Below are 22,640 nucleotides of genomic sequence, written 5' to 3'. Positions count from 1 at the left end.
ACAAATCAGGTTTTCCTACTGAAAGCTAAACAGGATGCATCCGCTTTTGCATATTCAAAATATTTAAAAACTCAATAATAAAAGAGAAAATAAAAATAAAAGTTGTTTTGGAAAGAGCTAGTGCTGTAGCCTGTAACTTTAGAAATCCTGATACAACCTCCCTTCAACTCAATAATTCTGGTTTTACTACAAGATTATTGCAAGTGTTTCCTAAGCGTAATGTGGACGGAGAGATAAAGCGACAAGGAGAGGTTTGTGCCAACTTCCACAGGCTGTAGGGCGTGTTAGGGGCTGAGGAGAAGGGGAGAGAACTGCTGACCGGCTGCTTTTTGTGGTGGACAAATATATCAGCATGAGCGTGACTTGGTGATGTTTCTATTGCAAAACATCTGGATGGCTTGTTGCGGATGGTCTGTTCTACAACTAGAACAAACCAGAATTAAGTAGGGAATGTGTGATCATCTGCAAGACAATGGGATCTTGCTAAGCAATGCAGATGACAATTTGTGTGTCAAGAGTATGCATACAAATCTGCTGTTGCTGAACTTTCCATTTCCAAGCAAAGTTCTTTATTTTTCAAAATATTCACATCATAGCATTCAGCATAACCAGTTTGTTGCTTTGGATGTTTTTTTGTTTGTTTTTTAAGTAAGAGCTACTTTTTATTATTTTATTATTTTATTATTTTTCCTAAGAAGTTTAAAATAAAATATGACATTTTGCTCTTATAGTCAGGCTAAGCTACTTTTTTTTCTTCTCTTTTTTTTTGCTTTTTGACAGTTTAGCTGGATTCGCTGTTATCTATGTTAGAAACACATTGAAGTTTTTGTGATAGACCAAGATTTAATAACTTTTTGTAAAAATAATATTTTGCAGAAAAAAAATTGCTGCAATATTGAAACTCCAAAAACTACAACATTCTAAGATTTGTACCTGCCCCTCGTCACAGCGACAAATTGTGAGTTTAGCGCCATTATAATTAATTAAACCTCATCCATCTCACAAACCTTAAAGAGCAAACACATTAACATGGGAAAATACATCCTCTATAAACAGAATTTGTTCTAATTATATACACAGATACAAACTTTGAAAAAGTAAAGGAAAAATATAAACTATCCTCGTCAGCTTTGACACAGCGAGTCACAACTACGAGTCAAGACACTTTAATAGGGCAATAGAGCCTTTACAAATTCCACATGCTTGGCCAAAATTTAGGTAAAATCACTCCCATCATGCTCCTGGAATGTACCTAGTCAGCCATTTTTTCTGTCTGTGAGGTTTCTGAGATGCCTCCTGAGAGGCCCATCAGAAAGAGATCCCAAATCTTTCTATTTTAGAGGGACAGTCCCTGATTCCAGTGGCAGCTCTATGGGGGTGCTGAGGGGTGCTATGTCCCTTTAAATGCATGTATAGCACCCCTGTTGAGCTGTGGATGGATTTATATATTATGTTTGTAAGCCCTCAATAAGCACCCCAAATATTAAATTCTAGAACTGCCACTGATTTCTGAGTTCTGTCCCACTGTCCATCTGAGAGAGTCATATGTCCCAATGTGCCCCACCGACTGTGCACCCAACTACACCCACTGACCAACCAGACACACCCACAATCCTGCCCTCTAACCACCCATGATTCCACTCTTCCCAACATAGCTCCACCCCAAAAATTGTGACGGGCCCCCAGCAACCTCCTGAATCCCTGACACCCAGCCATGAATGTTGGGAGGTATGCTTCTGTTCTATCCATTAAGACAGCTATTCTATAGCAAACCAGATATGCAAACACTCAACGCTCCTAAATATATACATTTTCCATGTTTCAAACATGTTTATGAAGTGGTTGTAGTTGAAATTGTTTTAACTGCTTAGCAATATGTTCTCATTTAAGGGCCCAAATCTCTAAGGCTCTCTGGTATGGAAAGATTCTATAAGATTCCTTGTCAGTATTACAAGGCTCCTCAGGGATTGTATTAAAGGTAATTTTTACCTTGGAGACTATGGGCTAGCTTACGAGTGGAGCGGTAATAATTACATGCGAGCGATAAAGGGTTTAACCATGGTTTTTGCGCGCATCAGGTCACTCGTATTACAAGTAAAAGTAAACGTAACTGCTTGAGGACAATTTAAGTTAACACACATCAGGTTAGAGCATCCTCAGAGCTCTGGTTAACTGTTTTGCAAAACAAAAAAAGTTGCACAAAACACATAAAAAATACAATGCAAAGTATAGTTACACTCATAATAACACCATCTAATACAAAATATTTTTTAAAAATATTGCACGAAAAAGTTATAAGGGCTCAAAGATATGAATTTTAGGTGTATATAATATGTATATATATATAAATATATATATATATATATATATATATATATATATATATATATATATATAATATATATATATATATATATATATATATATATATATATATATATATATATATATATATATATCGAAAAGTAGAAAGCACTCACCAGGTCTTGAAAAAGCATCTGTTTAATAGCAGTGACGTTTTGGGGTGGCCCCAGTCCTCAGACAATATTTACAGTGCAATAGCAAACTTACCCCTTTTATTAGAACGCAGCTCCCACTCATGGTACTGTCGGCGGCATTCCGGAAGTCCAGCAATTGCGTGGTGCACACCTACGTCATAGGTTGCCATGGCAACCGGATGCCGTTCGGCAGACCTGTGCTTAAAATAAAACATAAGTAAAAACAACATTGCGTACAGGCAGATAAGATGCATGTCAAATTTCTACACATACTTAGCAGAGAAGGTATAACTATAATTGAAATGCTATACAGGTGGATTGTGGCTACGCAATATTTATAAGGGCAACTTAAGTCATCATTCAACAACTGTGGGTATAATACATTCTAACTACGGGAATGGTAATAACCGATTAAGGTTATATTTCACACCTATGTAACAAATGCCTGTATCAGGCTAGCATACAATTATATCCGACAGAACCCAGCAAAAAACTGCATTGTTACGTCCAATTGATTGTATACACAGAAAAAAGGTCTATAGCAGCAAAAAAGGGGAAAGGCGAATCTATATGACAATTATGAACGGAATGATTAAGATGAAGATAAGCTAAATATGATATTGGACAAAAGAGGCTATCTATAATATACATAGTGCTCCATTTTCAAGGGAAAACTTATAGATAACAATGCCAGTCAAGTTGGACATTCAAACCCTGGGGGATCATGGTGCCCAGGTTGAAAATCCACCTGGACTCCTGTTGAAGTAATATTTTGGCTCTGTCCCCCCCTAGAAAGTGGGGGGACATGATCAATAATAATATAATTGAATCAGAGACACTATGTTTGGCCAGGGCAAAATGCTTGGATACAGACTGATCGGAAGTTCCTCGGTCAATGGCCGTCCTTATGGCCGATCTATGGTTCGCCATTCTGGTGCAGAGGTCGTCCACCATTTTTCCAACATAAAATAAACCGCATACACAGTGTAAGAGATACATTATGTATTTGGTTGTGCAAGTCACCCGATGCTTGATGGTGAATCTCTTGTTCTTGTAGGGATGACTGAATTCACTTCCAGTAGTAAGACCCCCACAGGTGGTACACCCAAGGAAGCAGAAACATCCTGGTTTAGCATGAAGCTACGTCTCTTTCAAATAGCAGTTCCTTGGGTCAGTCTTAATGAGTTGATCTCTAAGTGACCTTGATCTCCAGTATCCAATTCTAGGTGGTGATGTCTCAAAGAAGGTAAGTTCTTTATCAGTGGATATTATTGGCCAGTTTCTTCGCAAGCTCTCTGTAAATACTGGTTTGTCGATGTCAAAAGTAGTTAGAAATGTAATTCTTCTGTTATCCTCATTTGATTCTCTTGGCGTTAGTAGATCCTCCTGTTCCATCTTTAGAACATCCAATTTTCTTGTTCTAAGGTTGTCCTTATCATATCCCTTATGGATAAACTTTACTTCCATTTCTTGTACCTGTTGTTCTCTTAGAGTAGCATCAGTGTTGTTTCTGGCTGCTCTTTTAAATTGAGATGTTGGAAGGGCACATTTTAGTGCTGGAGGATGGCAGCTGTGAGCATGTAAAAGAGAATTGCGATCAGTGTCTTTGCTAAAAAGTGTGGTAAATAGATATCCATCTCTTTTGAAAATTCTTAGATCTAGGAAATCTATACTGTTAGCATTGTATGTCAGCTTGAACTTGATAGTAGGATGTGCTTCATTCAAGAGGGAGAACCAAGTTGACAGATCCTCTTCCGTTCCATCCCATAGAAGAAACAGGTAGTCTATGTACCTTTTGAAGTTAGTGATCCTTCTGTCGGAGAATAATGTGGTTCCTGCAGTCTCGAATTCGGCCATAAATAAGTTGGCATATGTAGGGGCCACGTTTGAGCCCATGGCCGTCCCTGCAATTTGGAGGAAATATTCCTTCTCAAAAATGAAGTAATTCCTCTCCAGGCAAGTTGATAGAAGTTTCCTAATTATGTCAATGGGTGGCCCAACATATGGGTAACGTGAATCACGGTATATAAGCTGGTTACGTCCACAGTAACCAGCAGGGTTTCATCTTTAACATCAGATATATCATTCAGGATCCTAATCATGGAACTGGAGTCAAGCAAGAAGGATTCCATATTTCTTACTAGTGGCTGTAATATGTGGTCCAGATAGATGGCTATTGGTTGTAAAAGGGATCCTATAGCCGAAACTATAAGTCTCCCAGGAAGTGCCATTATGCTCTTATGGATTTTTGATTGGTAAATATAAAGTTAGTAAATGTGCGCTAGCAGCCAGGGGATTAATCAACAGAGATAGACATAAGTCGAGAAAATTCTATAATTTAATGCCTAAAATTATTCCATAAAATTATATCAATTTATAGTTAAAATTTACATGAAAATACACATACACATGACCGGTCATCAATATGCTACAAGAATACCACCTAATGTGTCATCAGACATAAATGCTAAAATAGTAGATGCAACCTTGCATATAAAATCACAAAAAAAAGTAGATCTTAGTTACTTAGAATTACGTGTTAATATAGGTTATATGGAATACATAAACCGCTTATACAGAAACTGTTTAAAGATGAATTCTTCCTTATCCTCATATATAAGCTGAACGATCCTAATATATATTTTAAAACTATATTGTTTATAATAAAAAAGTCCTTCGTTATGAGATGTCTTGCAAAATTGTTAAAAAGTCTTTTAGTCAAGATCCATACGCAATATCTTGCATTACAATGTTAATGAGTAGATTCATTGGACTCAGTATTGATAAAATACACCTGTTAGTTAAAAAAGCTTGTCCATACAAATGTTGGTATCTCAGCTTTAAAAATGTGCTTCCCAATTCGTGACTTAATGATATACCCTGTTCGATCGCTATCCCAGATAATTAAACCACACTCACTGGCTGTTACACCTCTGTGTGCTTACCTGCATGTAGTTTCCACTTGCCATATAGTATAGCAGGGCAAAGGTGTCTATACAGCTCCATGTCGCTGGTTTCCCAGGTGCGTGTCATCACTCTCTGTAAGTAGTTCAGTTTTCTAAGGGATATCCTTACTCTGCGCAGAATTCCGTACATGCAAAATAGTCCCTCTTTAAATCCGAGTTAATCCTTGGAACTGACTTGTTAATCTTATCCTCAGCAAACAGGTATCTTTCCATCAACGCGTTTCGCCGTGTAAAACGGCTTAATGCATTGATGGATCACATGGTTGCTGGACTTCCAGAACACCGCCGACAGTACCATGAGTGGGAGCTGGGTTCTAATAAAAGGGGTAAGTTTGCTATTGCAATGTAAATATTGTCTGAGGACAGGGGCAACCCCGAAACATCACTGCTATTAAACAGGTGCTTTTTCAAGACCCAGTGAGTGCTTTCTAATTTTGGATATATGTATGCACTTTGAATTGCACCCCGGGCAAGATATGTGAACGCAAGTCACTGTGAGTGCTATACAGTCTTGGATAAATATATATATATATATATATATATATATATATATATATATATATATATATATAGAGAGAGAGAGAGAGATAGAGAGAGAGAGAGAGAGAGATAAAATAACTCATTGTGTAGTTCATTAACAAATCTAGACAGGTCAGTAGGCCTGTTTTTCCCACAGAAAACCTCTGGAATACATTGTTTCCAATGCAGCAAGGAATTCTGGGTAAGATATGCAAATGAGGTTCACAATGACACACCTTTTTACTTCAAGTCCGCTTTTCAGCAGATTCCCTTAATGCAAAAGCATTGCTGTTCACACAGCTTATAAGCTTAGCTAGGGTTAAAGCAGTGATTCATAACTATCCCAGGACAGACTGTTTCATGGTTATTGCCACTCATCAGCTGGGAGAAAGTTTGAATCACTGCTGGTTGAAGTTGTTTTCGGGCAAAACACAACAACATATCTTACCCAGAATTCCTTGCTGCATTGGAAACAGTGCATTCCAGAGAGAGAGAGAGAGAGAGAGAGAGAGAGAGAGAGAGAGAACAAAACAAAACAAAATGGTAGCACTCTTAACTAGGAGGGATTAATACCTACAGAATAGTGCTAACAGTCAAAAATTATAATATAAAAATATACCAAAATAGGAAGAAGGGCTAATGAGAATAGCTACAAAAGTCAAAGTGTGATACAGGTTGCACTTAAAAACTGTTTATTACAAAAAAGATATAAACCAGTGGGAGTCTGATGCAGTGAAACCATCCACTGGCCAACAATCACTGTGCAGAGTGTGATGAAAATACAATAGGGTAAAAAGAGCAAAAGAGAGGTGGAAGAGAAAGCAAAAGAGAGTGGGAGAGGGAGAAAAAGGGGGGAGAGAAAGAGAGCAAAAGAGAAGGAGAGAGAGAGAAAAAGAGAGGGGGGATAGAGAGAGCAAAAAAGAGGGGGAGAGGGAGAGAGAGGCGGGGGAGAGAAAGAGAGCAAAAGAGAGGGGGAGAGAAAGCAAAAGAGAGGGGGGAGAGAGAGCAAAAGAGAGGGGAAGAGAGAGAAAAAGAGAAGGGAGGGAGAGAGCAAAGAGAGAGAAGAGAGAGCAAAAGAGAGGGGAGAAAGAGCAAAAGAGAAAGGAGAGAGAGCAAAATAAACAGGAGAGAGAGAGCAAAAGAAAGGGGAGAGAGAGCAAAAGAGAGGGGGAGAGCAAAACAGAGGGGGGAGAGAGAGTAAAAGAGAAGGGGAGAGAGAGAGAGTGCACAAGAGAGGGGGAAGAGTACAAAAGAGAGGGGGGAGAGAGAGCAAAAGAGAGGGGGGAGAGAGAGGGAGGAGAATGAATATGTGTGAATATATGTGTATTTACAGATATATATACACATATATCCTATATAATAAAAGGCCAAGTATGTTTGTCCGATGGAGTCATGTGCAGTAGAGACTGCACAAGGACAAACATACCTGGCCTTTAGGATCTGACAGCAAAGTAGAGAGGGTGTGCCATGATGAGGAGGAATTGCTGGCGGGAGTGCCATGATGAGGTGTGGCCAGATGGGAAGGGGTCGTTGGGCATGACCGGGGCATGGTCGGGCAGAGCGGCCATGATGAGGGGGCATGGGCAGCAGGAGTTCCGGTATGGGACATGGTGGGGCGGGTGGGCATGGTCGGCCGGGAGTGGGCATTGCCTGAGAGACTGCAAAAGAGGGGGAGAGAGTGCAAAAGAGGGGGAAAAGAGAGCAAAAGAGGGGGGGAGAGAGAGCAAAAGAGAGGGGAGAGAGAGCAAAAGAGAGGGGAGAGAGCGCAAAAGAGGGGGGGCGAGAGAAAACAAAAGAGATGGGAGAGGGAGAGCAAAAGGTGGGGGCAGAGCAAAAGAGGGGAAGAGAGAGAGCAAAAGAGGGGAGAGAGAGAGAGAGAGAGAGAGAGAGAGAGAGAGAGAGAGAGAGAGAGAGAGAGAGAGAGAGAGAGAGAGAGCAAAAGAGAGGGGAGAGAGAGCAAAAGAGAGGGAGAGAGCAAAAGAGAGGGGGAGAGAGATAGCAAAAGAGAGGGGGAAGAGAGAGTAAAAGAGAGGGGGGAGAGGGGGAGAGAGCAAAAGAGAGGGGGAGAGAGAGAGAGAGAGAGAGAGAGAGAGAGAGAGGAAAAGAGAGGGGGAGAGGGAGAGAGAGGCGGGGGAGAGAAAGAAAGCAAAAGAGAGGGGGAGAGAGAGAGAGTAAGAGAGAGGGGAGAGAGAGAGTGCAAAAGAGAGGGGGAGAGAAAGAGCAAAAGAGAGGGGGAGAGAGAGAACAAAGAGAGGGTAGATAGAGCAAAAGAGAGGGGAGAGAGAGCAAAAGAGAGGGGAGAGAGAGAGCAAAAGAAAGGGGAGAGAGAGAAAAAGAGAGGGGGAGAGCAAACGAGAGGGGGAGAGCAACAGAGAGGGGGGAGAGAGGGGGGAGAGAAAGAGGGCAAAAGAGAGGGGGGAGAGAGAGAGAACAAAAGAGAGGGGGAGAGAGAACAAATGAGAGGGGAGAGAGAAAGAGCAAAAGAGAGGGCAGAGAGGGAGAGAGAGAAGGGGAGAGAGAGAGCGGTCAAGAGAGGGGGAAGAGTACAAAAGAGAGGGGGGAGAGAGAGCAAAAGAGAGGGGGGAGATAGGGGGGAGAGAAAGAGGGCAAAAGAGAGGGAGCAGAGAGATAGAACAAACGAGAGGGAGGAGAGAGAGAGAACAAAAGAGAGGGGGAGAGAGAAAGAGCAAAAGAGAGGGCGGAGAGGGAGATAGAGTGGGGGAGAGAAAGAGAGCAAAATAGAGTGGAGAGAGAGAGAGGGCAAAAGAAAGGGGGAGAGAGAGCAAAAGAGAGGGGGAGAGAGAGCAAAAGAGAGGGGGAGAGAGAAAGAGCAAAAGAGAGTGCAGTGAGGAAGAGAGAGGGGGGAGAAAGAGAACAAAATAGAGGAGGGGAGAGAGAGAGAGCAAAAGAAAGCGGGGAGAGAGAGAGCAAAAGAAAGGGGGAAGAGAGAGAGAGAGAAAAAGAGAGGGGGAGAGAGAGCAAAGAGAGGGGAGAGAGAGCAAAAGAGAGGGGAGAGAGCAAAAAACAGGGGGAGAGAGCAAAATAGAGGGATAGGAGAGCAAAAGAGAGGAGGAGAGAGAGCAAAAGTGAGGGGGGAGAGGGAGAGGGGGGAGATAAGGAGAGCAAAAGAGAGGGGGGAGAGGGAGAGGGGGAGAGAAGGAGAGCAAAAGAGAAGGGGGAAGAGAGAGAGAGTAAAAGAGAGGGGGAGAGAGGGAGCAAAAGAGAGGGGAGAGAGAGAAAAAAGAAAGGGGAGAGAAAGCAAAAGTGAGGGGGAGAGCAAAAGAGAGGGTGGAGAGAGAGAGCAAAAGAGAGGGGGAAGTGAGCAAAAGAGAGGGGAAAGAGAGCAAAAGAGAGGGAGAGAGGGGGGAGAAAGAGAGCAAAAGAGAGGGGGAAGAGAGAGAGAGAGTAAAAGAGAGGGGGAGAGAGAGAGCAAAAGAGAAGGGGACAGAAAGAGAGCAAAAGAGAGGGGGAGAGAGAGCAAAAGTGAGGGGGGAGAGGGAGAGAGGGGGCGGAGAGAAAGAGAGCAAAAGAGAGGGGGGAAGAGAGAGAGAGTAAAAGAGAGGGGGAGAGAGAGCAAAAGAGAGGGGGACAGAAAGAGAGCAAAAGAGAGGGGGAGAGAGAGCGCAAAAGAGAGGGGGAGAGAGTAAAAGAGAGGGGGGAGAGAGAGCAAAAGTGAGGGGGGAGAGGGAGCGAGGGGGTCGGAGAGAAAGAGAGCAAAAGAGAGGGGGGAAGAGAGAGAGAGTAAAAGAGAGGGGGAGAGAGAGAGGAAAAGAGAGGAGGAGAGAAAGAGAGCAAAAGAGAGGGGGGAGAGAGAGCGCAAAAGAGAGGGGGAGAGAGAGAGCAAAAGAGAGGGGGAAGTGAGCAAAAGAGAGGGGAAAGAGAGCAAAAGAGAGGGAGAGAGGGGGGAGAAAGAGAGCAAAAGAGAGGGGGGAAGAGAGAGAGAGAGTAAAAGAGAGGGGGAGAGAGAGAGCAAAAGAGAAGGGGACAGAAAGAGAGCAAAAGAGAGGGGGAGAGAGAGCAAAAGTGAGGGGGGAGAGGGAGAGAGGGGGCGGAGAGAAAGAGAGCAAAAGAGAGGGGGGAAGAGAGAGAGAGTAAAAGAGAGGGGGAGAGAGAGCAAAAGAGAGGGGGACAGAAAGAGAGCAAAAGAGAGGGGGAGAGAGAGCGCAAAAGAGAGGGGGAGAGAGTAAAAGAGAGGGGGGAGAGAGAGCAAAAGTGAGGGGGGAGAGGGAGCGAGGGGGTCGGAGAGAAAGAGAGCAAAAGAGAGGGGGGAAGAGAGAGAGAGTAAAAGAGAGGGGGAGAGAGAGAGGAAAAGAGAGGAGGAGAGAAAGAGAGCAAAAGAGAGGGGGGAGAGAGAGCGCAAAAGAGAGGGGGAGAGAGAGAGCAAAAGAGAGGGGGAGAAATAGAGCAAAGAGAGGGGAAAGAGAGCAAAAGAGAGGGGAGTGAGAGAGCAAAATAAAGGGGAGAGAGAGAAAAAGAGAGGGGGAGAGCAAACGAGAGGGGGAGAGCAACAGAGAGGGGGGAGAGCAAAAGAGAGGGGAGAGAGAGCAAAAGAGGGGGGAGATAGAGCAAAAGAGAGTGGGAGAGCAAAAGAGAGGGGGGAGAGAGATAGCAAAAGAGAGGGGGAAGAGAGAGCAAAAGAGAGGGGGAGAGTGGGGGAGTGAAAGAGAGCAAAAGAGATGGGGGAGAGAGAGCAAAATAGAGGGGGAGAGAGAGAGAGGAAAAGAGAGGGGGAGAGGGAGAGAGATGCGTCAGAGAGAAAGAGAGTAAAAGAGAGGGGGGGAGAGAGTAAGAGAGAGGGGGAGAGAGAGAGCACAAAAAAAAAGGGGGAGAGAAAGAGCAAAAGAGAGGGGGAGAGAGAGAACAAAGAGAGGGTAGATAGAGCAAAAGAGAGGGGAGAGAGAGCAAAAGAGAGGGGAGAGAGAGAGCAAAAGAAAGGGGAGAGAGAGAAAAAGAGAGGGGGAGAGCAAACGAGAGGGGGAGAGCAACAGAAAGGGGGGAGAGAGGGGGGAGAGAAAGAGGGCAAAAGAGAGGGGGGAGAGAGAGAGAACAAAAGAGAGAGGGAGAGAGAACAAATGAGAGGGGGAGAGAGAAAGAGCAAAAGAGAGGGCAGAGAGGGAGAGAGAGAAGGGGAGAGAGAGAGCGGTCAAGAGAGGGGGAAGAGTACAAAAGAGAGGGGGGAGAGAGAGCAAAAGAGAGGGGGGAGATAGGGGGAGAGAAAGAGGGCAAAAGAGAGGGAGCAGAGAGATAGAACAAACGAGAGGGAGGAGAGAGAGAGAACAAAAGAGAGGGGGGAGAGAGAAAGAGCAAAAGAGAGGGCGGAGAGGGAGATAGAGTGGGGGAGAGAAAGAGAGCAAAATAGAGTGGAGAGAGAGAGGGCAAAAGAAAGGGGGAGAGAGAGCAAAAGAGAGGGGGAGAGAGAGCAAAAGAGAGGGGGAGAGAGAAAGAGCAAAAGAGAGTGCAGTGAGGAAGAGAGAGGGGGGAGAAAGAGAACAAAATAGAGGAGGGGAGAGAGAGAGAGCAAAAGAAAGCGGGGAGAGAGAGAGCAAAAGAAAGGGGGAAGAAAGAGAGAGAGAGAAAAAGAGAGGGGGAGAGAGAGCAAAGAGAGGGGAGAGAGAGCAAAAGAGAGGGGAGAGAGCAAAAAAGAGGGGGAGAGAGAGAGCAAAATAGAGGGGTAGGAGAGCAAAAGAGAGGGGGAGAGAGAGCAAAAGTGAGGGGGGAGAGGGAGAGGGGGGAGAGAAGGAGAGCAAAAGAGAGGGGGGAAGAGAGAGAGAGTAAAAGAGAGGGGGAGAGAGGGAGCAAAAGAGAGGGTGGAGAGAGAGAGCAAAAGAGAGGGGGAAGTGAGCAAAAGAGAGGGGAAAGAGAGCAAAAGAGAGGGAGAGAGGGGGGGAGAAAGAGAGCAAAAGGGAGGGGGGAAGAGAGAGAGAGAGTAAAAGAGAGGGGGAGAGAGAGAGCAAAAGAGAAGGGGACAGAAAGAGAGCAAAAGAGAGGGGGAGAGAGATCAAAAGTGAGGGGGGAGAGGGAGAGAGGGGGCGGAGAGAAAGAGAGCAAAAGAGAGGGGGAAGAGAGAGAGAGTAAAAGAGAGGGGGAGAGAGAGAGCAAAAGAGAGGGGGACAGAAAGAGAGCAAAAGAGAGGGGGAGAGAGAGCGCAAAAGAGAGGGGGAGAGAGAGAGTAAAAGAGAGGGGGAGAGAGAGCAAAAGTGAGGGGGGAGAGGGAGCGAGGGGGTCGGAGAGAAAGAGAGCAAAAGAGAGGGGGGAAGAGAGAGAGAGTAAAAGAGAGGGGGAGAGAGAGAGGAAAAGAGAGGGGGAGAGAAAGAGAGCAAAAGAGAGGGGGGAGAGAGAGCGCAAAAGAGAGGGGGAGAGAGAGAGCAAAAGAGAGGGGGAGAAATAGAGCAAAGAGAGGGGAAAGAGAGCAAAAGAGAGTGGAGAGAGAGAGCAAAAGTAAGAGGAGAGAGAGCAAAAGAGAAGGGGGAGAGAGAGCAAAAGAGAGGGGGAGAGAGAGAGTGTAAAAGAGAGGGGAGAGAAAGCAAAAGAGAGGGGAGAGAGAAAAAAAGAAAGGGGAGAGAAAGCAAAAGTGAGGGGGAGAGCAAAAGAGAGGGGGGAGAGAGAGAGAGCAAAAGAGAGGGGGAAGTGAGCAAAAGAGAGGGGAAAGAGAGCAAAAGAGAGGGGAGAGAGAGGGGGAGAGAAAGAAAAGAGAGGGGGAGAGAGAGAGTAAAAGAGAGGGGGAGAGAGAGATAGCAAAAGAGAGGGGCAAGAGGGAGAGAGAGAGGTGGGGAGAGAATGAGAGCTTTAGGACTAGTACACATATAAACACATAAATACATATGTATACATATATAGACATATAAGATATATATATATATATAAATATATATATATATATATATATATATATATATATATATATAGATATACATATATAAAAATGTATATATATAGTACATTTTTATAAACTGTTATACTGTGTATGTACTGCAAATATTTCACATTCCAATGTTCTGTGCTTAGCAAAATATGTATTTTTAAATATATATTCATATATATCTTTATATATCTATACCTATATATAATCATCTATATATAGGTATAAATATATATTTCTACAAAATACCATCAAATTTACACTCACCGGCCACTTTATTAGGTACACCTGTTCAATTGCTTGCTAACACAAATTGCTAATCAGCCAACCACATGGTAGAAACTTGATGCATTTTTTCATCTAGACATGGTGATGATGACTTGCTGAAGTTCAATCCGAGCATCAGAATGGGGAAGAAAAGGGATTTAAGTGAACGTGGCATGGTTGTTGGTGCCAGACGGGCTGTTCTGAGTATTAAAAAACTGCTGATCTACTGGGATTTTCACGCACAACCATCTCTAGGGTTTACAGAAAATGGTCAGAGAAAGAGAAAATATCCATGGCAGAATGGCAGTTGTGTGGGCGAAAAATGCCTTGTTGATGTCAGAGGAGAATGGGCAGACTGGTTCGAGATAATAGAAAGGCAACAGTAACTCAAATAACCTCTCGTTACAACCAAGGTATGTAGAATACCATCTCTGAATACACAACACGTCGAAACTTGAAGCAGATGGGCTACAGCAGCAGAAGACCACACAGGTGCCCTTCTCAGCTAAGAACAGGAAACTGAGGCTACAATTCGCACAGGCTCACTAAACATGGACAATAGAAGATTGGAAAAACATTGCCTGGTCTGATAAGTCTCAATTTCAGCTGCAACATTAGATTGTAGGGTCAGAATTTGGCGTAAACAACATGACAGCATGGATCCATCCCGCCTTGTATCAATGGTTCAGGCTGGTGGCAGTCTAATGGTGTGGGGGATATTTTCTTGGCACACTTTGGGCCCCTTAGTACCAATTGAACATCGATTTTTTTGTTGCTGACCATGTCCATTCCTTTATGACTAGAGTGTACCCATTTTCTGATGGCTACTTCCAGCAGGATAATGCACCATTTCACAAATGATCTCAAACTGGTTTCCTGAACATGACATTGAGTTCACTGTACTCCAATGGCCTCCACAGTCACCAGATCTCAATCCAATAGAGCACCTTTGGGATGTGGTGGTACGAGAGATTTGCATCATAGATGTGCAGCCGACAAAGCTGCAGCAAATGCGTGATGCTATGATGTCAATATAGACTAAAATCTCTGAGGAATGTTTCCAACACCTTGTTGAATTTATGCCATGAAGAATTAAGGCAGTTCTGAAGGCAAAAGGGGGTCCAACCCGGTACTAGAAAGGTGTATCTGAAATATTCATATTTTCATGTCAAGTTAGCGCACTTGAGAATATGTGATCGTGTTTCCGCGCATATAGGGTGCCATGTACTAAGGCGTCAACATTTTTGCTCAAAGCGTATTGAATTAACCCGCTGGCGTTCGCATCTTGCGGACAGAACCTTGTTACATGAATGTACTAAAAACCAAGCCATAAAATTTTGCGTCTGATCTGTCTCGAAGACAATCGGATTATTGATAACTTTGAAGCTTCGCTCGGCATGAAAGAACAAAATTACTAATCAGTCTATGGTCTAATTGGTTTAATTCTTAACCCACGTGACCACCTAGGTGTCATAATCGTCATACAAGCGGAAATGTTAAGCTGCTGACATGTATAAGAAGGTGCATTTCCCAGAATTATTAGAATATTGTTTAGGTACTTTCGGTAGTTACTTCCAAGAAGACTTGCAACCCTAACTTCTCGCATCAACAAAATGTTGTACTTGTTGATCTAGTACTCGAATACTATGATAATATTTATGGTAGTCGAGTCAAGCAAACCCCCGGTGCTGTAAGAAGATTATTTGGGAAAAAATTGTGACGCGGTGAGTGCTCAAGGACAAACTAAAAAAGATATTGAAACACATACCGTGGAAAGACCACCATCAATGCATTAATGACTTTTGTTAGGTGCCTAGAAAAAGCAGACTGGCTGATGCCAATTATCACGCTAGACACAGCTTGGAATGAACTTGTGGCAAAAAAGTGTAAGACTGCGAACAGTTTTAATAGTCCGGGTATGGCTTGTGAAAGTGCTGTCATAGGCTCCAGGTATTCTGCTATTTCATTGTAAAGTTCCATAATAGCTTCTCTGTCCAAACGGAATCTCTTGATAACCTCACGATCAGAAAGGGCTTGAAAACCCATACGAGAAAGGAAAACTCTAGGGACTCTCATTCTTCGACCTCTCCGCCTTGGCAATCCATTATTTCCTGGGGCCTTTATAGCCCTTCTTCCTCGTAATTTAATCAATCTGAATAGAAACATATGTAAAAGTGTCTCCATCTTCATTCACTGATCCAAAAACCAATAATGAAACTATTGCAGTCTAGTCGTTTCACTTAAGTACTTCAACCTGGCGTCAGTTTGATATCCCCTATAGTTTTCTATTGTATTCGCTTCCTAAATGGTCGCAAAGCAAATCACGCAAAGTTACAGTGAAAGTTGTAGCAGACGGATTACTTGTATCATTGATAATTTCTGATAATAGCAAATTTACGTGTGATCGATCATGTAGTAAGTGAAAAAAGGGTTAGGAACGATTAGTTGCGTAAAATTACGATCGCTGATGAAAAATAGTGGCTTTTCAATTTGATCGTGGATTGGTAAATAAGAGATGTAGACCGTGAGCGAATTTTGATGCGGAAATATAGGCACAGGGTCACTTCGATGTTTAGTACATGGCGCCCATAGGGTGTTAGTTTTTTCCCCACTTTTTTGCTCCATTGATTTCTATGGGGAATACGTTATTGCACTCATGTTATTGCAAATTCAGCTATTTGCACGCGTCGGGTTAGCGCATGAGCGAAAACAGTTTACGTTCAACATGTAATACAAACACAAACCAATGCCCATAAAAAGCTTACTTCTAGGGGAGTTAAAAGGACACTGAACCCACATTTAGAGCATGCAATTTTAAGCAACTTTCTACTTTACTCCTATTATCAAATTTTCTTCATTCTCTTGGTATCTTTATTTGAAAAGCAATAATGTAAGTTTAGATGCCGGCCCATTTTTGGTGAACAACCTGAGCTGTTCTTTTTTGATTGGTGGATTAATTTAACTGACCAATAAACCAGTCCTGTCCATTATTCTGAACCAAAAAATTGCTTAGATGCCTTATTTTTCAAATAAAGGTAGCAAGAGAATGAAGAAAAATTGATAATAGGAGTAAATTAGAAAGTTGCTTAAAATTGCATGCTATATCTGAATCATGAAAGAAAAAATTTGGGTTCAGTGTCCCTTTAAGACTCGAGCGGGGGCGTCAAATAACACTCCGGCCTAGATTTGGAGTTTGGCGTTAGCCGTGAAAACCAGCGTTAGAGGCTCCTAACGCTGGTTTTAGGCTAACTCCGGTATTTGGAGTCACTCAAAATAGGGTCTAACGCTCACTTTTCAGCCGCGACTTTTCCATACCGCAGATCCCCTTACGTAAATTGCGTATCCTATCTTTTCAATGGGATCTTTCTAACTCCGGTATTTAGAGTCGTGTCTGAAGTGAGCGTTAGACATCTAACGACAAAACTCCAGCCGCAGGAAAAAAGTCAGTAGTTAAGAGCTTTCTGGGCTAACGCCGGTTCATAAAGCTCTTAACTACTGTACTCTAAAGTACACTAACATCCATAAACTACCTATGTACCCCTAAACCGAGGTCCCCCCACATCGCCGCCACTCGATTAAATTTTTTTAACCCCTAATCTGCCGACCGCCACCTACGTTATCCTTATGTACCCCTAATCTGCTGCCCCTAACACCGCCGACCCCTGTATTATATTTATTAACCCCTAATCTGCCCCCCACAACGTCGCCGCCAGCTACCTACAATAATTAACCCCTAATCTGCCGACCGCAAAGCGCCGCCACCTACATTATAGCTATGTACCCCTAATCTGCTGCCCCTAACACCGCCGACCCCTATATTATATTTATTAACCCCTAATCTGCCCCCCACAACGTCGCCTCCACCTGCCTACACTTATTAACCCCTAATCTGCCGAGCGGACCACACCGCTACTATTATAAAGTTATTAACCCCTAATCCGCCTCACTAACCCTATAATAAATAGTATTAACCCCTAATCTGCCCTCCCTAACATCGCCAACACCTAACTTCAATTATTAACCCCTAATCTGCCGACCGGAGCTCACCGCTATTCTAATAAATGTATTAACCCCTAAAGCTAAGTCTAACCCTAACACCCCCCTAAATTAAATATAATTTTAATCTAACGAAATTAATTAACTCTTATTAAATAAATTATTCCTATTTAAAGCTAAATACTTACCTGTAAAATAAACCCTAATATAGCTACAATATAACGAATAATTACATTGTAGCTATTTTAGGATTAATATTTATTTTACAGGAAACTTTGTAATTATTTTAACCAGGTACAATAGCTATTTAATAGTTAAGAACTATTTAATATCTAAAATAGTTAAAATAATTACAAATTTACCTGTAAAATAAATCCTAACCTAAGTTACAATTAAACCTACCACTACACTATCAATAAATTAATTAAATAAAATACCTACAATTATCTACAATTAAACCTAACACTACACTATCAATAAATAAATTAAATACAATACCTACAAATAACTACAATGAAATAAACTATCTAAAGTACAAAAAATAAAAAAGAACTGTTACAAAAAATAAAAAAATATTTACAAACATAAGAAAAATATTACAACAATTTTAAACTAATTACACCTACTCTAAGCCCTCTAATAAAATAACAAAGACCCCCAAAATAACAAAATGCCCTACCCTATTCTAAATTACTACATTTCAAAGCTCTTTTACCTTACCAGCCCTGAACAGGGCCCTTTGCGGGGCATGCCCCAAGAAATTCAGCTCTTTTGCCTGTAAAAAAAAATACAATACCCCCCCCCCCAACATTACAACCCACCACCCACATACCCCTAATCTAACCCAAACCCCCCTTAAATAAACCTAACACTAAGCCCCTGAAGATCTTCCTACCTTGTCTTCACCCTACCAGGTTCACCGATCCGTCCTGAAGAGCTCCTCCGATGTCCTGATCCAAGCCCAAGCAGGGGGCTGAAGAGGTCCATGATCCGGCTGAAGTCTTCATCCAAGCGGGAGCTGAAGAGGTCCATGATCCGGCTGAAGTCTTCATCCAAGCGGGAGCTGAAGAGGTCCATGATCCGGATGAAGTCTTCATCCAAGCGGGAGCTGAAGAGGTCCATGATCCGGATGAAGTCTTCTATCAACGGCATCTTCAATCTTCTTTCTTCCGGATCCATCTTGCAGACCTCCGACGCGGAACATCCTCTTCTCCCGACGCCTACTAGCCGAATGACGGTTCCTTTAAGGGACGTCATCCAAGATGGCGTCCCTCGAATTCCGATTGGCTGATAGGATTCTATCAGCCAATAGGAATTAAGGTAGGAATATTATGATTGGCTGATGGAATCAGCCAATCAGAATCAAGATCAATCCGATTGGCTGATCCAATCAGCCAATCAGATTGAGCTCGCATTCTATTGGCTGATCGGAACAGCCAATAGAATGCAAGCTCAATCTGATTGGCTTATCTAATCAGCCAATCGGATTGAACTTGATTCTGATTGGCTGATTCCATCAGCCAATCAGAATATTCCTACCTTAATTCCGATTGGCTGATAGAATCCTATCAGCCAATCGGAATTCGAGGGACGCCATCTTGGATGACATCCCTTAAAGGAACCATCATTCGGCTAGTAGGCGTCGGGAGAAGAGGATGTTCCGCGTCGGAGGTCTGCAAGATGGATCCGGAAGAAAGAAGATTGAAGATGCCGTTGATAGAAGACTTCATCCGGATCATGGACCTCTTCAGCTCCCGCTTGGATGAAGACTTCATCCGGATCATGGACCTCTTCAGCTCCCGCTTGGATGAAGACTTCATCCGGATCATGGACCTCTTCAGCCCCCCGCTTGGGCTTGGATCAGGACATCAGAGGAGCTCTTCAGGACCGATCGGTGAACCTGGTAGGGTGAAGACAAGGTAGGAAGATCTTCAGGGGCTTAGTGTTAGGTTTATTTAAGGGGGGTTTGGGTTAGATTAGGGGTATGTGGGTGGTGGGTTGTAATGTTGGGGGGGTATTGTATGTTTTTTTTTACAGGCAAAAGAGCTGAACTTCTTGGGGCATGCCCCGCAAAGGGCCCTGTTCAGGGCTGGTAAGGTAAAAGAGCTTTGAAATGTAGTAATTTAGAATAGGGTAGGGCATTTTGTTATTTTGGGGGTCTTTGTTATTTTATTAGGGGGCTTAGAGTAGGTGTAATTAGTTTAAAATTGTTGTAATATTTTTCTTATGTTTGTAAATATTTTTTTATTTTTTGTAACTTAGTTCTTTTTTATTTTTTGTACTTTAGATAGTTTATTTCATTGTAGTTATTTGTAGGAATTGTATTTAATTTATTTATTGATAGTGTAGTGTTAGGTTTAATTGTAGGTAATTGTAGGTATTTTATTTAATTAATTTAATGATAGTATAGTGTTAGGTTTAATTGTAACTTAGGTTAGGGATGCAGGGGTCAGGGATAGCGGGGGCGGCAGATTAGGGGTTAATAAGTGTAAGGCTAGGGGTGTTTAGACTCGGGGTACATGTTAGAGTGTTAGGTGCAGACGTAGGAAGTGTTTACGCATAGCAAACAATGGGGCTGCGTTAGGAGCTGAACGCGGCTTTTTTGCAGGTGTTAGGTTTTTTTTCAGCTCAAACAGCCCCATTGTTTCCTATGGGGGAATCGTGCACAAGCACGTTTTTGAGGCTGGCCGCGTCTGTAAGCAACTCTGGTATCGAGAGTTGAAGCTGCGTAAAAAATGCTCTACGCTCCTTTTTTGGAGCCTAACGCAGCCTTTTTGTGGACTCTCAATACCAGAGTTATTTTTATGGTGCGGCCAGAAAAAAGCCGGAGTTAGCTACGCGGGTCGTTACCAACAAAACTCTAAATCTAGGCCTCCATTTGTAATCTGGCCCTATGTGTCTTATTAAGAGATATTCACTAATATTCTTCAGGCGAAGGAAAGACACTTACTTTACAATATAGTGCTGAGCAAAATAGGCCGATGATTCCTCTCCAGGCCAGCAAATTTTTGAGAATCGGGCCCTTAGGGAATTCATGTTTTGGGCAATTAACACAATTATAGATTTTAAAGGAACAGTAAAGTCAAAATTAAACTTTTTTTTCAGATAGAGCAAGTATGGTAAAACAGCTTTACAATTTACTTTGCTCATCTAATTTGCTTCATTCTCTTAGTATCCTTTATTGAAATGCATACCTAGGTATGCTCAGGAGAAACAATGCACTACTGAGAGCTAGCTGCTGATTGGTGGCTGCATATATGCCCCTTGTCATTAGCTCACCCGATGAGGCCTATCTATCAAGCCGTCAACTTTCTTGCATTCTACGGCACCAATACGCTTGCCTAACATCGCCTAACATTGTGGCCGCGGACCTGAATACGATCTCCATATTTATTCAAAAAGCCAGCAAAAAGCCGCACATCAAGTACGGGGTGATGAGCAGTGGACTGTTGTTAACTAGCAGTCATCGATCTCGCTGCTATTCGGCTTTTTACCAACTTTATTAACCCCTATACTGCCGCTCCCAGACCCCATTGCAACTAAATAAATGTATTAACCCCTATCCCGCCGCTCCCGGACCCCACCACAACTAAATAAAAGTATTAACCCCTTAACCCCTGGCCTCCCACATCACTACCACTTACTAAACCTATTAACCCCTAAACCATCAGCCCACCACATCGCCATAAACTAAATTATATTATTAACCCCTTAACCTAACAACCCGCTAACTTTACATTAAAATTACAACATCCCTATCTTATAATAAATTTAAAGTTACCTGTAGAATTAAATTAAACTATATTAAACTATTAATTAACCTACCCTAACTATTAACATACAATTAAATTAAACTATATTAAACTATTAATTAACCTACCCTAACTATTATACTAAAATTGCATTAAACTACCAATTAAATTAACTAGATTACATATTTAAAAAACTAACCCTACTCAAATTATTTAAATCTACAATTAAAAATTACTAAATTACAAAAAATAAAAAACACTAAGTTACAAAAAATAAAAAACCACAGTATCAAAAATAAAAAAGAATTACACCTAATCTAATAGCCCTATCAAAATAAAAAAGCCCCCCCAAAATAAAAAACCCTAGCCAACAATAAACTAACAATGGCCATATAAAATACCAATTGACCCAAAGAAATCAGCTCTTTTACCTGTAAAAAAAAAATACAAACACCCCTCAAAGTAAAACCCACCACCCACACAACCAACCGCCCCAAACAAAAACCCTATCTAAAAAAACCTAAGCTCTCCATTGCCCTGAAAAGGGCATTTCTATGGGCATTGCCCTTAAAAGGGCATTTAGCTCTTTTACTGCCCAGACCCTACTCTAAAAATAAAATGAGAGTTTAATCCTATTGGATTGGAACAGCCAATAGGATGAGAGCTGCTCAAATCCTATTAGCTGATTGGAACAGCCAATAGGATTTTAATGGCTCTAATCCTATTGGCTGATTGAAACCTTTCAGCCAATAGGAATGCAAGGGACACCATCTTGGATGACATCACTTGCATTCAAGATCCAGTTTACGGCGGAGACCGTATTGAAGAGGAGCTCCTCGTCGGATGTCTTCAGGATGGACCTGCTCCACACCGGATGTCTTCAGGATGGACTCACTCCTCGCCGGATGGATGAAGAGAGAAGAGGCCGCATGGATGAAGACTTCGCTGGCATGATGAAGATGGAAGAGGCCATCTGGATGAAGACGGCTTCTTGCCAGCTGGATGGATCCTTCAAGCGGAACTTCATGAACTGTAAGTGGATTGTCGGCGTTAGTGTTAGGTTTATTTAAGGGTTTTTCTGTGGGTTATATTTTTAGAGTAGGGTCTGGGCAGTAAAAGAGCTAAATGCCCTTTTAAGGTTAATTTAATTGGTAGTTTAATGTAATTTTAGTATAATTGGGTAGGTTAATTAATAGTTTAATACAGTTTAATTTAATTGTAGGATAATAGTTAGAGTAGGTTAATTAATAGTTTAATATAGTTTAATTTAATTCTACAGGTAAGTTTTTTTTTTTTAAAGTTCTTTTATTGAGGTTTAGAGAAAAAGGCATACAAATTTCAAAAAACAGAATAAGTAAAAGTTACAATACAGTATTGGGAGATAGTATACAATATACATTACATGCCTTACAATTTTTAAGCCTTACAAACTGTGTGAGAGGCCACTGTCGGACCTCAACATAGGTCTAATAACACAAGAAAGGCTTCCCGAAATATAGGAGATCACTTATGGATCTCGTTAAAGAAACCTCAGTTTTATATTGGAGTGTATGTTTATAACTTCAACCAGGAGTAATCAATAATAATGCAAGCAGAATACCAACATGAAATAACAGTAGTCTAGGCGTACATGAGATGTATGAAATGGTATTAGTAGTCATGGGATCATACCATATGTATTGTGGATATGGAAGAGTGATAGCATTCTTTAAGTCAAGGTATCCAGTAAGTAAACCATGTAAAAAAACAGACTACAAGAAAAACATGGATATGCAGCGGAGTG

At 42.1% G+C, this 22,640-nt stretch overlaps 1 protein-coding gene across 1 annotated transcript in view; it reads right to left on the bottom strand.

Annotated features, from left to right (window-relative positions):
- Window positions 1-4,477: 4,477 nt before the first annotated feature.
- Window positions 4,478-22,640, bottom strand: part of LOC128662482 (GA-binding protein alpha chain-like) — a 33,883-nt gene continuing 15,720 nt past the window's right edge. The window contains exon 2 of the mRNA XM_053716267.1: window positions 4,478-4,604. Coding sequence (XP_053572242.1) covers window positions 4,478-4,604 — 127 coding nt within the window. The remainder of the gene's footprint in view (window positions 4,605-22,640) is intronic.

The sequence above is a fragment of the Bombina bombina genome, chromosome 1, assembly GCF_027579735.1.
Source record: "Bombina bombina isolate aBomBom1 chromosome 1, aBomBom1.pri, whole genome shotgun sequence".
Classification (NCBI taxonomy): domain Eukaryota; kingdom Metazoa; phylum Chordata; class Amphibia; order Anura; family Bombinatoridae; genus Bombina; species Bombina bombina.
Note: the sequence above shows the minus strand (reverse complement) of the source record. Positions and strands in the feature narration are given on the sequence as shown.